A 21,624-nucleotide genomic window follows, 5' to 3' on the forward strand; every position below is an offset into this window, starting at 1 on the left:
GAATTTAACTAAATGCTATCTAAGCTCATCATCTAAGATGATGACAAGCATTCCACCTTAAAAAGGCAACGACAGGGGTCTGGATTAATATGTAGCTGCCCCACCTGTGTGTGGCGATGGCAGTTCATTGGCATCGGAGTACACCAATCACTAGCCCTGGTGCAGGCAACCGTGGAGTTAACTTTTCAGATACAATATGCCTGTCAGAGCAGTAGCCAACAACAAGCTAGTAGCATGGGTACATTGGCAGCTTTCCTGTATACCCACATGAACTGTACACAACACACAGACAAGCACGCAGACACCCGTGCACACACCCACGTGTGGATACATAGACATGCATGCATAGACAGACAGAAAGACATAAACACACACACACAAACACACACACACACACACACACACACACACATACACACACGCTCACACAAGCTCACACAAGCTCACACAAACACTCACACGTTTACGTTACTTAAGGGGACTATCACAATTTACCTGCCAAGTGGGGACCATAGTTTCCAGACATATTTTCAAAACAAAACAGAATTGTTTGAAAATGTTCTATGTGCACACACAAGCATGCAGACACACACAGAATGGAAACTAAATTGTCCCTCGCTATAAAACTACATAAAGCACACAGACAATTCAGCTATATCTGTATGGCTTAAGAGTATGAACGCGTGACTTCGAGAGTTCAGACACCTGCCTGCCTGACATGGCTTCCACACTCAGCGGAGGTGTGTTCAAGATCGCAAACATATTAAAACCTCTTTCTGTGCGCCACAACTTTAGCTATCAGTCTGAAAAGGTAGTGCGCCGCGAACAGCAATGGCAGCCGACGGGGAAGACGAGGTGAAAACAAAAATTGACAATTATGTGGCTGTTACCTTAACATTTGTTCTTACCTTAAAAAATAATTCACAGACAAGCAATGAATCAGCTAGCTGGCATTGTTAGATATAAGTCACATCCATTTGTATTCAAAATGCGTTGGCGGGGAACTAAATGGAATATTCATTTAAAATCGTTCAACAGTAATTGTTGGCTGCAAACATAGCTCGCCGTGAACGTTCGCAGTCTTGACCGCGCGTCTGGTTTCATAGGGGGGAGGACATCTCCATGCAATTCATGGAAAATCAGATGTTGAAGCACTTGAAAGATGACATAATCATAAAACTGCACTGATTTCCCCCTCAGCAACACCACAGTATATCAGAACTGTGAAAAGCTATTACCAATTTTTTTGTCTTTACCTTGGGGTAAAACACTGTTGATATTGTGTAAGTGTAGAGAAGTATTAGAATATACTAACTCATGGGACCATATTCCAGGTCCAATGTGAAACGCATTTCATTATAGTTCCCTGTTCAACATACGGTATAGATACTGTAAACATGGTTTACTTCCTAGGCAGTGAGTCTAAACAGAATCTAAAACAGGACAACAGGAATAGACTGGAAAGAGTTGCATACCCCATATTAAGCCACACAAAGCCATATTAATATGCTGTTTTGAAATTGCAAATATTAAATTAAAATGGAAATCATATACAAGCTCTAATCCAGTATGAGCTCAAACTGAAGCCGTGGAATGGTCTTCATGCAGTAATTCAAAATAAACAGGCGGACTGATAAAAAGGTAATGGAAAGATGTAGAAAGTACAAAATAATCAGTTTGTGACAGTTGACAATTTATTCCACGTAAAAGAAAAAAATGAAGTCTAGTGAATAGGATGAGATACTAATTTATTCATATGTGCATCCTTTTCCAAAGGCAGAGCAGGAAAAGGTGACAGTCATCAGGACTGGAAATGAAGAGCAAACTTGTGAATTAGCATTAGCGTTAGCCTGCACAGAGCCCCAGTGGAAATTAGGTTTTTTTTGGGCATACACTCTCAGAAAACATGTCTCCAAAAGGAACCCTTTGATTCCATAGAAGAACCCTACATAGTTCAAGGGTTCTTTGACAGGCAAAACGGTTCTTTGTCTGGGAGCTTTCAGACTTCACACCTACGATTCAATAAAGAACTGGAAAGGGTTCCTATATGGAGACAAGTAAAAAAAAAAACTTTTTTCTGAGATATGCACTATTTCAGTCGAGGACGTTCAGGCGAGGAGGATTCTTACCAGTCTGTGGGGCCCGATTGGTTCCGACTCCCTCCTCCTGGGGCGGGTGGAAGGCAGTGAGTGACAGGGCGAGTGGGTGGGGCTCGGGGTTTGCCCCTCCTCTTCGGCCACCGTCAGCATGCCCCGCGTCTTGGGCCGGACCACGGCCTCGGCCCCGCCCCCGAGCCTCCGCCGCTCCTCCTGCTCCTCGATCGGCCGCAGCTCCTCCGGCTCCTCGTCCGTGGTCCCCGAGGTGGTGGGCTCCGCGCCCGGCAGGAAGTCCCTCAGCTCCGCCTCCTTGTTGATGATGACCCACTCCTTGCTGTCAAAGTCCTCCTCCTCGGCTAGCGGCACCGAGCGGAAGGCGTTGCTCAGGGCCTCGTGGTCCACGGAGGCAGACACCTCCTGCCGGCCGCTGGCCTGCCGGTCCCCCTGCCCCAAGTCCACCGACAGCATCTGGGCCGGCTGGGACGAGTACACCTGCCTGGAAGGAGAGCCCAGGATGTCCATGCGAGACCTGCACCACAGAGGAAGAACTCACTGCTGTCAGACACCCGAAACCTGCACCACAGAGGAAGAACTCACTGCTGTCAGACACCAGACTGGTGGACCAGTTTGAACAAGGGAATTTGGGAGGATAGGATTGGACAGTAGGACTGGATGAGAGGTTTAGATTGGACGGTAAGGCTGGATGAGAGGGTTGGATTGGACAGTAGGACTGGACAAGAGGATTGGATTGGAAAGTAGGACTGGATGAGAGGATTGGATTGGACAGTAGGGCTGGATGAAAGGATTGGATTGGACAGTAGGGCTGGATGAGAGCATTGGATTGGACAGTAGGGCTGGATGAGAGGATTGGATTGGAGGAGAGTGCTCACCGCTTGTCGTAGGCTTCGGCCCGGCCCTCTGCAGCAGACAGGCGGTCAGACTCGGGGCTGTTGACGCGGCGGTATCTGAGCGAGCGTGCCTGGCCGCCGGGGGACTCTGGGGGTGCGCCTCGGACCGGGGACACAGGACACGCCCCTCGGCTGGGCTCCTCCTCCGCCGCCAACTGCGTCTGGGGGGGACAGAGAGGGGACGGATGAACCCCGAAATCACCGTCCTCAAGACCTGAGACTACACCCCTGTTCCTCAAATCACGGTCCTCAAGACCTGAGACTACACCCCTGCTCCTCAAATCACGGCCCTCAAGACCTGAGACTACACCCCTGCTCCTCAAATTACGGTCCTCAAGACCTGAGACTACACCCCTGTTCCTCAAATCACAGTTCTCAAGACCTGAGACTACACCCCTGTTCTTCAAATCACGGTCCTCAAGACCTGAGACTACACCCCTGTTCCTCAAATCACGGTCCTCAAGACCTGAGACTACACCCCTGTTCCTCAAATCACGGTCCTTGAGGGCTGAGACTACACTCCTGTTCCTCAAATCAAGGGCTGAGAACTGCTAATTTGCCATTCTTACCTGAGAGTCAGGTGTCAAGCCAGTCAGGCCAATCAGCAGCACTAATTGCTCAGTAAAAAGCCTGGGAGGGCTTAAAGCTCTACTGCACTGCTGATAATGAAGACTATTCACCAGGTAATGAAGTCAAGGCTGAGATTCTCTGCTGAACACTCTCTAGACAAGCAGTTCACAAATGTTTTCTGTCAGGCCCAAGCCTCCCCCACACACATCTACTTTGGGAACCACTGTCGCAATTTCCTGGAGGACTGAAGTACATAAGGGTTTTTTCTTTCAATCCGCAACAAATTAACGCCAGGGGAGCTGGACTTGACACAGTGACACTACAGGACTGGAGATCTCTGATCTAGGGGACAGGTAAATGACAAGCTGAGATGGGCGTAAAGTGCCTTTTACTGCCATTATGTATTCTGATGTAATGCAAGTGTATAATATGAGAGCATTCACTTGGCAGACCCTTTCATCCAAAGCGACGTACATTTAGCGCACACCGAAGGTTGTTGGAACAATAACAGAACACAGGTCAGATAAGGCACAATTCCTATGAGGTATCAGTTATGCATAGCCATAAACATCAAGTCCAGTTCATGCGGTAAGTATAAGCTAAGTCAGTAAAGTTGTGGCAAATCATAAACTAGAAGTGAGGAATGATTACATGATATGATACCGTAAAGAGCTACAACTAGACGAAGACAAAAGTGTTGCATAAGGTGGTGAAAGATGACAATACAACTGCAACATAAATGGTAAATGGTTGGCATTTATATAGTGCCTTTATCCAAAGCGCTGCACAATTGATGCTTCTCATTCACCTATTCATACACACACTCACACACCAACGGCGATTGGCTGCCATGCAAGGTGCCGACCAGCTCGTCAGAAGCATTTGGGGGTAAGGTGTCTTGCTCAGGGACACTTCGACACAGCCCGGGCGGGGGATCGAACTGGCAACCCTCCGACTGCCAGACGACTTCTCTTGAGAAATGGCGCCTGAGCCATGTCGCCCCAACATGAAAGTGTTCGGAGATCAAAACACAAGTGATACATGAGTGATACTGGACTGGGAGAGCCCTACGGGGTGTAGAAAAGAGTCAAGGTATCGTCAGAAGAGATACATCTTCAGACCATGGTGGAAAATGGGCAGTGACTGAGCGGTTCGGATCTTTCTGTACACCCAGAGGTGTAGAAAAAAAAAAGACTGCACAGAAGGCAATTCAAATTATGTCCAACACTTTGATGTCCACTTCTGACCAGGCAAGGGGTGTTATTATATTAGATACAGGTACACTACAACAAAATGTGTAATGCAAATCAGGCTTGGGGTCAATTTCAGTTCAGTTAAATCATTCAAGCTAATTAGGAAATACACTGAAATTTAATTAATGAACTGAAAGACACCCATATAGTGCTATGAGAAGTTTTCAATTCATGACATGAATTCTTCTTTTACCAGTCTAAACCCTGGGTTTTCAACAGTGGGTATGGCTGTTGAACTGACTTAATATACAATGACTATATACAGATTGAGAAAATATTTCAAATAGAAAACAAACAACACTTTTTTTTATGTAAACATAGAGGTCCACTAGGATGGCTTTGAGCCTGGATCAGAAAACATTGAAAAGCCCTGTTTTACACAGAGCAGTACTTCCTGTGTGCTTTCCCATGCTGTGAGCCAGGTTTTAGCCTGAGGGAGGCAGCAGCAGCAGCAGCAGGTTCTCTTTACTGGGCAGTGACCCAGCTGTCATCCATCAGCTACGACAGCCACGACTGCGTCCAGCCCGCTATACTGCAGAGGTCCGGAGAAAAACGCCCAGGAGAAACACGAGTACCCTCCGAGAGGCACTGTCAAAATAACCACTCAAAGCCATCCGGGGTGGGCTTCTGAAACTATACTGCCTGTGCTATCAAGTCAACCTATCATCAAAATGGCGGTTGCTTCAATTGTTTGTTCTACTGTAGTGCAGGGCCCGGACGAAAGCCTGCTCCCACACTGGCCCTTCTTACAACCCGGCTCGGTGGTGGCAACGACGAAGGGAGACCGGGAATGAAAGATTAAAATAAAGGAATTTAATTATAGAAGTAATCAACAGAAAAGTACTGGAAGTACAAATTATGGAGTGTGTACATCAGTAGATCAGTAATTTAAGTGAGTGGGCGCTATGAAGTGCATGACGCAGGCATGCTGTAGGGTGAATAACAGAACAAGAACAATGAAAACAAACGAAACGCCGAGCAGGCTGGGAGAACGCGAGAGCCAAAGCGAGAGAGACCGGAAGTCCAGTCGACACTCTTGCTTTATGCTCCAGAACGCACCGGCCCCAGGTGCGTCCAAGTAGCACTGACAATTCCCCAACCTCCACCTGCCAATGCACACAGACAAGACAAGGGGAGAAAACCAGACGAGACATCCAGCAGGCGGAGCCCGGGAACGTCACACCGTCTTCGGATAATTCTGGAGACTGCTGATATAGCAGCTAGGTCATTAAACGGGGCGGAATGCCATAGAACATTTCCTGCAGGGGCTTATGGGAGGTGTAGGTGGAACCAAAGGCGGCCTAAAAGAGGAAGTGAGCAGTCTATGATAGAGAAAAGCACTCATAAATACTGAGTTCTCATAATCATTTTCATCAATATTTAGAAGAAATAAAGAAGGGTTTGTCAACTCTAAACTTGTAAACCGCCAACAGGGCCTCACAGCGGGCAGAAAATGGCAGAAATTCAGAGGCCTTGCTGACCTGTTAGAGGAATCACACACCCATCTGAATCTTCACGCTCTGTCACAGCTGCCCAGGGGAACCTTTACCAGGTTTCACAGACACCAGTCTCTCTGGATTACAGCATCTGCTCAATGCACACAGTGTGAATGTGTACTCCTCTGTGAAGTCAGAGCCATCTGTTTAATATTCCTCGCAGGAATTGGGGATGAAGAGATGAGCCTGACACAGCTCAAGGTGGGTGCTCACTGCCCATAGGTGCCTGGAGCCTGGTGTTTACACCACCCTAGGCTAATCCGTCTGCGTGGGTCCACGACCAATCCATGGCTAACAGTAAATGATGATCCCCGCTAAAATAATCCCTCTACATCAGAGGTTCCCAGCCCTGTCCCTGGCAATCGACCATCCTGTAGGTTTTCACTCTAACCCTAAAAAAGCACACCTCATTCAACAGCTAAAGATCTCAAACTGTTAATTAGTAGTCAGGTGATGTTTAACAGTAAATGATGAACCCCACTAAACTAATCCCTCTGTTTGATACAAGGCCTCTCCACCATGTTTAACCATACATTAAAAAACTCCACAAAGATAATCCTTCTCCACTGTTTAAACAGGAAGAGATTAAGACAGTTGGCTAATGCCTGTTTATACAGTAAGAGATTAAGAGATTAAGCCCACTAGGCTAATCCCCCTCTACTGTTTTAACAGTAAATGATGAACCCCACTAGGCTAACCCCCCTCCACAGTTTAAACAGTAAGTGATTAAGAGCGCTAAACGAATCCCCCTCCACTGTTTAAATAAATGATGAACCCCACTAAACTAATCCAATGGCACTGTTTAAACAGTGAGTAAGAGCGCTAGGCTAACCCCCTCCTCTGTTTGAACAGTAAGTGATTAAGAGCGCTAGGCTAACCCCCTGTATGCGCTGGTGCGTTACCTTGCTGATGCTGATCCTGAGTTTGTTGCGGTTGAAGTCGGTGTCCTCCCAGGCCTCTCCCTCTGGCGGGGGCTGGCTGGCGTCGCCAGGGCGACTGCCGGCGGGTGGGGGCGGGGCGTTCTCCTGGTCACTCAGGTGCTCGTCCTGCAGCACGTCGTCTGTGTTCTCCCTCTGGAGCTCCCCCCCAGGCACCGGAGTCACATTCACCACCCTGCACCAGGAGAGGGTACTGTTCAGTGGCATCGCTGTGCGTGAGCGTGTGTGTGTGTGAGTGTGCCATTCAGCGTCCTCACTCTGTGTGTGTGTACCATTCAGCGTCCTCACTCTGTGTGTGTGTGTGTGTGTGTACCAGTCAGCGTCCTCACTCTGTGTGTGTGTACCATTCAGCGTCCTCACTCTGTGTGTACCGTTCAGCGTCCTGACTCTGTGTGTGTGTGTGTGTGTGTGTGTACCATTCAGCGTCCTCACTCTGTGTGTACCATTCAGTGTCCTCACTCTGTGTGTGTGTACCGTTCAGCGTCCTGACTCTGTGTGTGTGTGTGTGTGTACCATTCAGCGTCCTCACTCTGTGTGTACCATTCAGTGTCCTCACTCTGTGTGTGTGTACCGTTCAGCGTCCTGACTCTGTGTGTGTGTGTGTGTGTGTGTGTGTGTGTACCATTCAGCGTCCTCACTCTGTGTGTACCATTCAGTGTCCTCACTCTGTGTGTGTGTACCGTTCAGCGTCCTGACTCTGTGTGTGTGTGTGTGTGTGTGTGTGTGTACCATTCAGCGTCCTCACTCTGTGTGTACCATTCAGTGTCCTCACTCTGTGTGTGTGTACCGTTCAGCGTCCTGACTCTGTGTGTGTGTGTTTACCATTCAGCGTCCTCACTCTGTGTGTACCATTCAGCGTCCTCACTCTGTGTGTGTGTGTGTGTGTGTACCAGTCAGCGTCCTCACTCTGTGTGTGTGTGTGTGTGTGTGAGGAAAACAGCTGAGGTCATCACCATATTGTAGGTCAAAACCCATTTCTCTCACACATTTATTTTTCTTTGGGGAAGAATGGAAAAAATCGCAAATTAAATACACTCATACTTAGATCACTTTAAAGAAACTGTTGAAATATTGGCTCCCGAATATAATATAATAAATATCAGGGAATGAACTATTTCTAAGTTGAATGTGTCTATGTGTTGATTTTACAGTAGAATGAGGAGATTACTGTACATGCCACACCCTTTTCCTGCCTGCCTCCCAGCCAAGTCTACTGGACCGCAATGTAAATAAATCATGTGACTTTACTGCAATATCCACATGGATTAAGTGCAATATGCATATCTGCGCTTGCATTTTAAGTCATGAAATAAATTCAGCTCAATTTTGCACATCTGGGCACATTTTATAAAAGGGTTCATCACACTGACAGTTTATTTCTCAACTGACTAGTTTGTCGGCTTTTGACGTTTGGCAAAGCCTGGTGTAAAAATTCTACTGCCTGTCCACTTCTGTCCCGGTCTGCTGACAAACGACATTTCTGCAATACTACTGTGGGTAGGGACAGCACTGCAAGGATGTTATGGTCCAGAGCAATGCACTGTTTCAGTAGAAGGCATTAATCTTGTGCCAAGGCCCTTTCCCATGAACAACCAGAGGGCTCTTATTAAAAATGAAGTGTTCTTCGGTGATTGATTTTCTGCCCTGAAGAAATAATGTTTCCATAAGGGAAATTCAATCTGGTATGACTTCAAACATATCGCATGTAGCCTACAGAAATAGAATTAAAGACAAACATAGTTAAGGTGCAATGAGACATAACTGTAAAAATGTTAAAGGGCTTTAGGCAGATGGTTTTTCACATTGCAGATGACAATGTTGTCAGTTAAGCTACAGCATCCAGGTAAGGGGAATAGGCAAAACTCGTTTTCATTAAAGTGGCAGTGATGTGTTATTCCTGCCGGTAAAACTGGTGTGCATGCAAATGAAACCTCTCTATATTTCAGGCCCCCAAATAAACATTGCTCATGACTCACTTTTATATGATCGTGGTGGCAAATGGATGACCTGACTGTGCAGTACAGTGTGTTCTGTAGTCTGTGAGCTGTGTTTATGCGTCTACTGCAGGAGAGCTGGGATAGCCTCAGTCCTCCAGTGAGAATGCATTTCATCTCTGCAAATCTGCAGTCAGAGATCTGAGCACCAGCTTTCCCCAGACCAAGAGGGATGGAAGATAATGATGTCCCCCTGGACGCAACCACCGTGAGTGTGTGTGTATGTCTGTGTACGCAGGAGTGTGTGTGTGTGTGTGTGGGGGGAGTGTGCGTGAGGGCAAGAGTGAGTGTGTGCATGTGTATGTGTGCGTCTCTGTGTGGGGGAGTGTGTGAGTGTGTGTGGGTGTGTGTGTATGTGTGGGTGCGTGTTAGTGCGAGAGTGAGTGTGTGTGCATGTGTATGGGGGATATGTGTGTATGTCTGCGTGTTTGCGGGAGTGCCTGTGTGTGTGTGAAGTGTGTGAGTCTGTGCGTGTGTGTGCATGTGTGTGTCTGTGTGTGGGGGAGTGTGAACATGTGTGGGTGTGAGAGTGAGTGCGTGTGCATGCATGTGTGTGCGTCTGTGTGTGTGTGTGTGTGTGAGTGTGTGTGTGTGTGTGTGTGTGTATGTCTGTGTATGCGTGGGTGTGTGTTAGTGCAAGAGTGAGTGTGTGTGCATGTGTATGGGGGAGTGTGACGTGTGTGTGGGGAGGGTGGGAGTGTCTGTGTTCGGGGAGTGTGAGTGACAGCGAGAGTGAGTGTGTGTGCGTAAGTGTGTATGTGTGTGTGGAAGGCGGGGTTGCACTATGCACCCTAAGCAGAAGCCAGTCCCTAAAGAGGCATCCCAGTATCACAGAGAAGGCAAGCAACAGTCAGGTGGGGAACAGGTGGGGAATACAAATAGAGGTGCTTCTTCAAAGCAGCTAAAGCGGAGAAGCAGGCTGTAGGATAACCGCGATAATGGATGAGCAACACGTACTGAACACAGTGCACAGAACACACAGGCAGAGATAACATTTTGTTCTACAAAAGAAGCAGACAGCCGCTCCACTGTGTTCCCTTGTGCTTCTGAAGCGATGCAGAACCACAGAGGACCCGCTTCTGCCCCCTGCTGCCTGCTCCTGACGGTGTTTCACATGGGCGTTGCCTCGTGAAAAACACGCTGTCGCCCGGGAAACATCAGCCGAAGCTGAGCCAGCCGACTGCCCCGAAAATCACGCCTCTCTCGCGCTCACTGAGGTCTCAGCTTGCAGTCATGCTGATTACAGGCAAACGGACCCGCCCTGCGTTCTTATGCAGGACCTGATGCATGCTGGGATGCCAACTGCTTTATTACTGGCAGAGCCACATCTGAGTCTAACGATTGTCATATCCTAATTTTTATTAATCTATACTGTTTAAAAAATATATATATATAAGTTCTCAATTAGGTCCGTTTTTCACGATGTGTACACCGATATGATTTGCATATACGTATTTGCCCAATATACAGTGAACTGTTGCGATATCTTGATATTACCCTTGATTGGAGTATATTCATGGACAAATCCCGGATTTCAAAGAGCATTCACGGTGATTAAGATTATGAATGGCAAAACACTTCAGCCTGTCCTAAACATACAGCACGGCAAACGCACTTCAAACCCTAACTCAGCATACATCCGCACATATCTATGTCCATGCAGCGGGGTGCACACAAACACCCCTGGAACCCCCTCTGGGTCGGGTAAAAGAGCCGGGGAGCTCCAGAGGAGCCGGGTCCTCACCCCACCATGGCTGCCGTCGGCCTGGTGTTGTGTTGCGGCGGGGTGGACGTGCTGGTGGAGAGCAACGCGTCGGTGCCGGCCTTCTCCCAGTCGAACGGCTCATTCTCCGTGATGATGCGCTCCTTCATGCTGTTCTCAAACACGGACATGAGGAGCTGTAGGACAGGGAGGAGAGAGACGTTAGGGGTATCGTTCTCACACACGGACATTAGGAGCTGTGGGAGGAGAGGAGAGAGACGTTAGGGGTATCGTTCTCACACACGGACATTAGGAGCTGTGGGAGGAGAGAGACGTTAGGGGTATCGTTCTCACACACGGACATTAGGAGCTGTGGGAGGAGAGAGATGTTAGGGGTATCATTCTCACACACAGACATTAGGAGCTGTGGGAGGAGAGAGACGTTAGGGGTATCGTTCTCACACACGGACGTTAGGAGCTGTGGGAGGAGAGAGACGTTAGGGGTATCATTCTCACACACGGACATTAGGAGCTGTGGGAGGAGAGAGACGTTAGGGGTATCATTCTCACACACAGACATTAGGAGCTGTGGGAGGAGTGGAGAGAGGCATTAGGGGTATCGTTCTCAAACACGGACATAAGGAGCTGTGGGAGGAGAGAGACGTTAGGGGTATCATTCTCCTTCTGTGTGATGATGCGCTCCTTCATGCTGTTCTAAACTACATTAAAATGCTATTTGCCCAGCGCTTTTTATAAACAGCATTGTCACAAAGCAGCTTTACTGTAGAGAGATCCAGGCCTTAACCCTGAAAAGAGCACACCCAGGGCCGCAGTGGCACAGAGAAACTCCCTGGCTGTAATGGGAAGGAAGCTTGAGCAGAACCTGACTCGGAGGGAGGCCCCATCTGCCACTGGCTGGCACCGGGTAATTGGAAAAAGGCTGATTACATAAAGCATGTATGATAAACAGGGTAAGGACAGTGCACAGACGTCAGTGTAATTATGTAAGTTGAGCATAAACAAGGGCTATTACTCACATATATCATCCGGACTTCATCTGTCAGCAGACGACTTGTTTGTGACAGAATATCGGCTACACATAATTGCAGTAGGCATCTGAGGTGTTGTTGAGATGTGTAAACAGGTACACGTAGTCTCCGCCGTTATTATCAGACACAAAATTTGAGACTGATATTTAAAGTTACACAACCGAGACTAGGCTTCACCCTCCCTTTACCTGGGCGTCAGGTGTGAAGATCGAGCCCTTAGCACTAATTGTTCGGTTACTGTAATTACCTGGGAGGAAAGGAAACTAGGGGTGGATCTGAGCAAACGCAGTGCGAGCAGGCTGTGTACCTGATAGTCTGGTTTAGTGTAGTAATCCAGGCCCAGGACGTGGTCCAGGAAGATGTGGAACTCTGAAGGCATGTGTTTGAGCAGCATCCTGTGGTCGTACCGCTCTTTGATCTGTCCCACTTGCTCCTGTTAAAAACACAGCTCCGGTCAACACTCCCAAATAACCAAAACCGATCTGAAAATACACCATAACACAATCATCATTTTGACCCTTAGTCAGGATATGCACCTGTATTCATATGCTCGGGTGACCAAGTGAGAACAGAGCAGGGTTTATGGCCATTCCAATGTTAATATCTCAGGCATGGTGTCACAGCGGAGGTCTGAGTGGTACTGGCAGTGAATGGTGTGGACTACTATAGGCAGTATGGTTGTTCAGTGCAGTGGTGGTATGGATGATTACTGTATTAGCACAGTACTGTTCTGGAGTTTGTGGGCAGGTAAAGCTATAGTGGTTATTTAGACATCCACATGGGACCAGTGGCACTGTAGTAGGCATTAAGGGTGCCGGTGGGGTTAGCTACAACCTTAGTCACCAGGGAGGTACTTATAGTACTGCTGTTCAGTGCATGCGGCACGCTAGTGTTAGTGAAAGGTGTCTGGTGTAGGTATGGAAGTGGGTGGGTCTGGGATGCCATGAGCTTGTGTCATGGGCTTGGTGAAGGAAGGTGCCCAATTGACAACTCCTGCGAAATACTCGCTTCAGCACACTGTTGGTTGGTGTATATTTGTTGCCTAGTTATTTGGTTGGGAGGAGTCATGCTAGATCAGGAACATCCGAGCTGGGCCTTTATGCACAGCCCCCTAGTTATAAGCACAAGGAAATTAGCATCATATCCTGTGTAATGTAAAATGGTGGTCACAGTATGGCTTTACCTTGTCCTTAATTTTTCGCCACGGCAACTGTCCAACCGCAAATTCTACCAGCATGTAAAATAAGGACCATAAATCGTCATGGCGACCCATTTCCTGTTAAAAGGGAAGAACAGACATTTTTGTGTATCTGATAGCTGCAAAAACCCAGCCACAAAATGTACCATATAATTTCAATGCATTTGAAGACTTACGAACAACACAACTGAATTCTCTGGCCAAATAAAAGATGGCAGGAGATAAAGCACTTACTTTGTTTTTATGTGCATTTACTGAAGCGTAGCGCACAGTTCCCCGGAACCCTGCAACAGTTCTAGGCTAAAGAAAAGAATCAGGAGCTGTTATTGGATGGCACTGATGGTAAACCGACTCCACACAATCAAGCATTGTGAAACAGAAAAAAAACACAGTTTTACAGCTACATATACGTATATACAATCAAGCCATTAAGCTGATATTACAAATTTTATCAGTTTGTTTCCCTAGTCTAAGCAAGAGCAACTTGCAAGAGCAACTGCATTTCAAACTACTTCATATAAAAGTCCATAGCATACAGAATAATAAATAATATGGGTAAAAACATAAAGAAATGAAGACATTTCACACAGGGGTCTCACCAGGAGAGGAAGATGAGGGGGGTTGGTTTTAGTGCAGGAGGCAGTGGCTGCATTGTACGCTAGGGAGCCATTTCGCACTTTGATCACATTTATTTTTTATTTGCTGAATCATGCCACTCAGTGCGGCCTGGGGTTTCCATTTTGTGCTCTTTACAGCCTGATTATGTTTTTTGTCGCATTCATTTCACATGTCTACATGTGTCCTGCTGCATTAACATCTACGCTTTCATACGGAATCATTTCACTACTGCACTACAGCAGTTCGGCCTGTGTTGTATCTTAAATGAACCATGCTAAGGCACGCTACACTGAATTTTAAAATGGATGCTTTAAAAAAAAAAATGTTTATACTGATTGCCGAAGCCAGAGAAACATTTAAACTGAATGTGGACCATTCTGTTCTAGTATCCTGTGACTCACACAGTGTTCAAACAGAGAGCTGGACTGCATCCTGAACTCTGTCCACCTGGCCCACAGCTTGGGGCTCCGAGCTAATCTCTCTTCAAGTCAATATAACGGGGAGTTCCTCCACACTGGCCAGGCCAAACTGCAGAAATGATCCACTCTGTCTTTTATAAAGGGGCACCGCGGTGGTCAAACTATCTCCGGCATCTATGTCTGCTGAGCTCTCAAATGCGATTCAAAGACAAGTTTGAAAGGCTGAAGTGTTTGAAACAACAGTGTGTATTTATACCTAATAAAGAGGTTTCATTAGAATGAGGGAAACCTCCGCTAACTGGCCTGACTCCACGGCTGCAGGTTTAAGAGTGTTGACTCATTTCGGGTAGTTTCAGTGGCTCCCGCGCCCCCCTGTCCGGGTGAGACCCCTGCTCCGTGAAGAGACAGACCACACTTGGACGGGACACTCACAATGTCCCTCTCTCAAACTCTGACTGTGATGGGTGCAAGGGCTGATGGGAGAAACGGGTCAAGCATGCGCTTCGAAAATTAAAAGGCCGAAAGGAAACTGCAAAACATAAAACAAACGGTCAAACATAAAGAAGAAAAATGCACACAAATCAAACATGAACGGGGCTTCACATGTAGCTCAGTTACACATAGAAACACAATCGGGTACAAAGGTCATCCTTACTTCATACACACTGTATTTAAAATAACTGGAAAAAAGCAAACTGAAAATGCACAGAATGATAAGATAAGAAGCTTGTTTTTCATTGTCAGCCGTGGTTAAATATATGGGTAGAGGGCGGGGCTGAATTTGTGTGGGTTTGTTTGTGGCCTTTGTGAGAGTATGCATTCTGTTTCAAACTTTGGTAAAATACGTAATTGTTTTGGATTCAAATAATTTTCTACGCTCTACTGAACTTGTCTGATGAGTTGGGACCTACAAAATACACAAAAAGTGCAATCCCGCCTTCTGGTCCTCTTAGTTGGCTCAGTTGCACCAGGCAAGATCAATCGAGCACAAAAAAGCATTTGAAAACAAAACAATTACATATTTAACAAAGGACTGTTTCCTATACAGGCACATTATCCATTATAATATAGTGGGTTGCTATTCATTTCTATTTATATAATTTATTTTACTTATATAATCCATTATAATATAATGCAGCCTGCAGATAGTGTGGGGCATCACTACACTGAAAATGGCTTCAAACAGCAGGCCAGACGAGGAACTGCACCTCTGTCTATTCGCTGCTGGAACTGATCTGTGACCAGTGCTAGCACTGACCTTGACACTGCCACCACAAGGGGAAAGACAATCTATTTTTCACTTAAAGGACTGGCACTTAAGCCAGCGTGCCAGGCACAGATAGGAGGGCCGGCCACATGGGACAATCTACCATTTCATAACACGCATATGAGCCTCAAAAGAAACCAAGCCACAGGAACAAATGCTTGTATGACAAATCCCGCTCCGATATCATTCAGTATGCAACACCATGCACACTGTATAAACTCAGCTGTCTGACACTAAAAATATGACCCAGGCAACACAAACACTGAGCCATTGGCTGGGTGCATGTTTGCTTTCATACACTGCTCAGGGGTAGAAATGGACCACCAGGACATGGAGCAAAATGCACCCAGCCAGTTTTCAAAATTAACCAGCTTACAATTAAAACTAAAAATAATTGTCAAAAACCAAAAAAAATTTCCTGAAAAAATACCTGTTTTACCTTTACACACAACCTCAAGTTATTATGGGTGATTGCACTGCAATTGAGTTAAGGAATGCATCCATAATTACAAATATATTATTTTACGAATAAATCAAATCCCTAATTCATTATTTTACATTTAATTTATCCCCCAAGACCCCAGAGTTTCTCAAGTAGAATCCAAACCAAGTCCTCAGAGTAATGAGCCAGAAAACGTTTCATCTAAGCTAGAACGGGTTTCATGTAAGCTAGAAACAAGCCCCCAGACCTTGAGAGCTTTGAGATGCAGGTACGCAGCTCAGCACCAAAGCATACTCATCAGGTTATCTCGGGTCTTTCACCACTCTTCCTAGCAACATCCTAAACATCCTACGCAAGGAATGGGGTCAGATAAACCCGTTTTCTCCTTTCTGCGAAAAAGCTTTTGGATTTTTAAAATGTTATATATGAAGTTATGTGTGTGAGAGACTAACATTGACATTTAAATATATTCCACATATACACTACAGAGGGTTAAGGTGCAGTAAGACTTTTGCCCTGAGAAAAACATTGCAGAAGAAATGCAAGGTTCTCCAGTGATATTTCCTAATGAGCCTAAATATATCGCAGCAGGAAACACTGACTATTTATAATCCAAACATGATTTATTCATTCTCACCCTGATACCTTTGAGCAGGGAGGGTCCACAGATCCGAGTCAAGCAAACACACGTGCTGTATACACACACACAAGCACACACAAGCACAGGAACAGACACATCCACACACACACTCACACATATGCACACACACACCCATACAGACACATGTGCGCCACACGCACGCACACACCTGACACTTTCCCTCAAGTCCCTAGCTGTGGTGGCTGAAGCTCACTGGCTGTAGGAGCTGAAGCTCACTGGTTGCAGGAGCTGAAGCTCATTGGCTGTAGGGGCTGAAGCTCATTGGCTGTAGGAGCTGAAGCTCATTGGCTGTAGGGGCTGAAGCTCATTGGCTGTATGAGCTGAAACTCATTGGCTGTAGGAGCTGAAGCTTATTGGCTGTAGGAGCTGAAGCTCATTGGCTGTAGGAGCTGAAGCTCATTGGCTGCTGTGAAGAACCGGAGCCCTGCTGCAGTGCAGGCTGTGCTGGGAGGGGCTGGCATTTCTAATCGATGAGGAGCTGCTGACTCAGGAAGAATAAAAAGAGCCAAAAAGCACTACTCCTGCTGGTCTCACCCACTGACATTAAACATTCACCTCACACCGCTAAAATAAAACCTGCACACAGAAGCTCAGAGCACCAAGCTGCTGTCGCTAGCAGAAAGCCAATCAAGAATACTGTTTGCAAAGGCCCAAGCTCGTGATATACAGGCTAAACATTCGTTTATTTGATGTATTTTCACAATATACTTTTTTTCCATCTGAAAAAATTTGAGTTTAGATTTTCTGTCATCGTGTACCAGTGGGTGTATATATCCATCAAATGTCTGTCAATTTTCCATTCCCCTCTAATCCATATCCTTTCACGCAGGGCCGCGCATTCTTCCCCCAGAGCCAGAGGCTACGGCTCTGCTTCCCCCTCCTCATTTAACATCAATCAAATCGACTGCCTGCCTTTTAAACCCCCCCCCCCCAGAGACTTATTTCACTCGTATATAAGTCATATTGCGAAAGCAAATGCTAACTTCTATTTCAGCCTGAATTCAGCAAAGAATTATAATTTAAAGTGCTAGTTTACCCTCAAACTGAGACATTTTTTATATCCTTTCCTAGCATTCATTTCACACCTGTTCTAAATGGCTTCTGGTTAGCTGAAGGATTCCACTTCTCACATATGGAAACAGTAGAGTGTATGCAGTACTGTTTCTTTGGTGATATCGGAAAAAGGACTGCTCATGAAATCTGAGAACTTTTTCAGTGTGCCCATGAACCGATATCAATTTCACAAATTAAGTATCAACCACTAAAGCAAGAAAAACAATTTTGTGTCTCAACAGTAATAATGTAATTAAATTTTCCCAAAAACAACATGCATGCATTGAAAATAGAAATGCAAACATAAATATTTTGTATAAAAAGAGACAATTTTTCAAGATTATCTTGCAATTTAATTCTAAAGCAAATTCTAAAGTAATAAAATATTATGTATCTGTAATGCATAACTAGACATAACCATGGCGAATTTAGGACTTTTCCACCTCAAGGTAATATCCACATGAATAATGCAATTGCAGAAGGACAAAGAACTAAATCCATGTCATAAAATGCACATAAAGCCAGTCTAACATAAAAAATGTCTTTGGAAAGGGGACATTCCCATGATTAAATTAGATTTGCTCTTTATAAAAGACAGCAGCCTGTTGAAATTCTCACTTTTTAACTCTTGCAGTCCAGAGTAGTCAAAAACTAGTAATTGACTACTCATAAGACAAACAGTATGGCCAAAGTACAAGATAATTAGGCCTGTTAATCAACATTTTTCCTTAACTGTAACTTACAAGTGGTGAGTTTGTTTTTAGGATTACTGAACTAAAACTGTTGTTGAGGTGGGAAAAATCAAATCAAAGCTTTTATTTATCAGTCAAAGTTAAATACAAAGCGTGACTGAATCCAAGCCAAAGACAAACCACCCATCGCTGTCGGCCTACTGCGTGCTGCTTCCTTTCCAACATTTACAAATTAAAGGCGCTAAGCGATCATACAAACCATTTTTGGCCCACAAAATGCAATATGAAAATACTCAATTCTCAAAGTTACACTTTTCCGTTTGAAATGTCCAACCGAGTGAGAACAGACTGAGCGAGGAGACACTTGTGTTCAAGCAATCACAGTAAATTAAGTCTCTGGAAGAAACAAGCAGGCGCTTCCACTAATGAAGCTGATGACATAATTACAGGCCTTTCTGCAGAGCCCCGTGTGTCCCGGTACCAAACAAGGCATAATTACAGATCTGCCTCCATATGAGATAGGGCTGCCTGCTTACCAACATTTCCAATCAAGCCAGGCACAACTATTCGCTCAGGAAGATAAATGTTCACTTTAGCTTACAAAATAAATAAATAGCTACCCTCCTCACCACCTGAACACTGTAATCAAATTTGTCAAGACAAAATATGTATATTGCGTTTCCATAGTCAAATGCCCCAGACACAATACCAAAATGATCATACCACAACACATTACTGTGACAATCAGACAATGCAAAGAAATACCTGAGTACATAAACCAGAACAATATTATTTCTCTTCATTTAAAATGTTTAATGAAGTGCTTAAATTATGTATAGTTATACTAATGAACAGTGCATGCTCAAATAAAGCACCACATCTGTAACTCACTGGAAAATTAGTTTGTTCATTTTCAGTCATAAATATTATGCACAAATTAATTAAAAAACAAACTAGACTCTGGTCTAATTTGGTCTGAATCACCGGCTCATATGATGTACAAACTAATTCAAATGTGTACCTGAATGGAACATGTATTGACAAAGCCTATTAAACCAATGTAATAAAAGTCTAAACCAATTAAACTACTTTACTGAAGAAAACTGGCTCAAATCAATGAGCCATATGTTAACTCCAGTTCATTAATTATACTCCCACATCACTATTTTTCACACAATTATTTCCACTCAAGGCCACAATACATAGACTAAGCCTATTTGCAACACTTTATCCAGTTGCTATATGGGTTATATAATGTTTGCTCTGTTGATTGGTCTGAAAGTAACCTGAACATTTCTCAACAGCATTAGTGTCAGAATGCAGTCCTGGAGGGCTGCAGTGTCTGATGGGATTCTGTGACAGCATCAGAGATTCCTTGAGATTTTCAAGGCCTTAACTGGCTGAAAGGAAATCACAAAAACCTGCAGACACTGTGGCCCTCCAGAACCACTACTCCACAGTAATAACCTCATACATAACTTAAATATTCTCTACTTCTTTCTACTTTTTTCACTGACACACGGAAAATAAGAACACATTCTCTGGCTGCATCTGATTGGCCAGTATATACCTCAATTGCCAAGCATTGGATACACTTTTTCTTTGCATTATTCAAACAATGACAGTTTGATTTAAAGGTTAAAAAGTACAGTTATTTGATTGTTCCCGATTTAATCCTATCTAGGTACACATAATTCCACTAAATCTAAATGCCAGTCACAAATAATATAGCTAAAAAAAAGTCAAGCAATAAAAGCAAGATGAGCTTGAAATGTATTCAGAAATAAATCGATACTTACAGGTCTGACTTCTCCATTAGTGTTGGTGTATTGTCGCGCGAGGCCAAAGTCTAACATGTAGCATTTTCTGTACGTGGAAGGCAGCCGACCCATCGCAAAGTTTGACTGAAGAGAGAGAAGCGTTCAGTTAGGCACTCAACACAGGGAAACATCACAACCAGACACAAACAAGAAAGGATTCATTTCTTACCGGGTTGTTCCATTAAAATAAAATGTCAAAGCTCACCCTGTGCTGTCAAACGGGTTTATCCCAAACTAAAGCTTGCTAAAGACAGCATGAAAAATTATTTACACAGGAACAGCGGTACACTCTCAGAAATAAAGGTACAAAAAAGGCTAAAAGGAACAACTGCTTGTCGTTAGGGCGATGACCTATAGGTACATAACATTGTGCCCCTTACCAGCAATTAATTTGTACCTTTTTTGCTCAAAAAACATATACATTTTTACCCAAAGAGAACACAACTGTATTTCCAGGGTACATTTGGGAAATTTGATCCTTGAAGAACAGAAATGTACCTCCACTGTCACTGTATTTCTGAGATTATTGGACAGATATTGGACAGATAAGTTACAGTCCAATACAGTGTGAGAGTGGTCCAGTTAACCTTTGAGGCCCCAGTAGAATTATGTCTAATGCACAAAACAAACCAACATTTATTTTACATTAAATTACAGAGCATTTAGCAGACGCTCCAATCCAGAGTGAAGCACAATGGAGTGCAGATCAGGGTGAAAAGGACCCTAGAGGAGAGTACGGTTCCGAGTCCTAGCGTGACCATACAGATACAATTGGAACCCATGAAGAATACATCAACTTACAAACTAGCATACCACTGTTGGCAGCTAGAATACCCCGAGTACAACAATACAATATCTAATACAATACAACACAACAGTATCTATATATAACTATATATAAACATACAAGGCTAATCATGGTAGTGAGGTGGGGGGGGGAAGGTGCAGCCTAAAGAAATGAGTCTTCAGTCTGGGGTTTGAAAGTGGTCAGAGACTTTGCTGTTCTGACATCCACAGGAAACAAAGACAAGACGCCTCAAAGAAAAGGATTGTATTTGGTAAATATTAGTTTCTTTCTATTGGGGTAAACTCAATTCCAGTTTAGTCAAATAAAATTCAATTCATTAACTACAGTATTCTCAAAGATCATTATGGGCACTTTATGGGCTGAACTGAAACGGAACTGGCCCCAACCCAGTTCGTTTAAACTGATCCACTTACGGTAATTGTGTCTGTCCAGTGCAAAATCCAGGCTAACACATGATGAGATCTCTCTGTAATTGACTTTTTATGTCTGCCATGCAGTGTGGCCTGCAGTGGATCACATGACACCATCTGTCCTGTCCAGAGAGACAGCTCCAAAGGGGCATGAGTAAACATATAATTCAGGACAGCCCCACAGGAACTGATACAGACTGATACAGAAAACCACCGGCTGACTTCCAGAC

The 21,624-nt window shown here is 44.8% G+C and overlaps 1 protein-coding gene across 1 annotated transcript in view; it reads right to left on the reverse strand.

Annotated features, from left to right (window-relative positions):
* ttbk1b (tau tubulin kinase 1b) overlaps nt 1-21,624 on the reverse strand; it is a 54,518-nt gene that overhangs the window by 14,648 nt on the left and 18,246 nt on the right. The window contains exons 6-13 of the mRNA XM_061228756.1: nt 20,156-20,260; nt 13,439-13,504; nt 13,190-13,282; nt 12,314-12,439; nt 11,000-11,154; nt 7,226-7,436; nt 2,987-3,159; nt 2,130-2,625 (exon numbers count right to left, since the gene is read on the reverse strand). Of these exons, the coding sequence (XP_061084740.1) occupies nt 2,130-2,625; nt 2,987-3,159; nt 7,226-7,436; nt 11,000-11,154; nt 12,314-12,439; nt 13,190-13,282; nt 13,439-13,504; nt 20,156-20,260 (1,425 nt within the window). The remainder of the gene's footprint in view (nt 1-2,129; nt 2,626-2,986; nt 3,160-7,225; nt 7,437-10,999; nt 11,155-12,313; nt 12,440-13,189; nt 13,283-13,438; nt 13,505-20,155; nt 20,261-21,624) is intronic.

The sequence above is a fragment of the Conger conger genome, chromosome 18 (assembly GCF_963514075.1).
Source record: "Conger conger chromosome 18, fConCon1.1, whole genome shotgun sequence".
Classification (NCBI taxonomy): domain Eukaryota; kingdom Metazoa; phylum Chordata; class Actinopteri; order Anguilliformes; family Congridae; genus Conger; species Conger conger.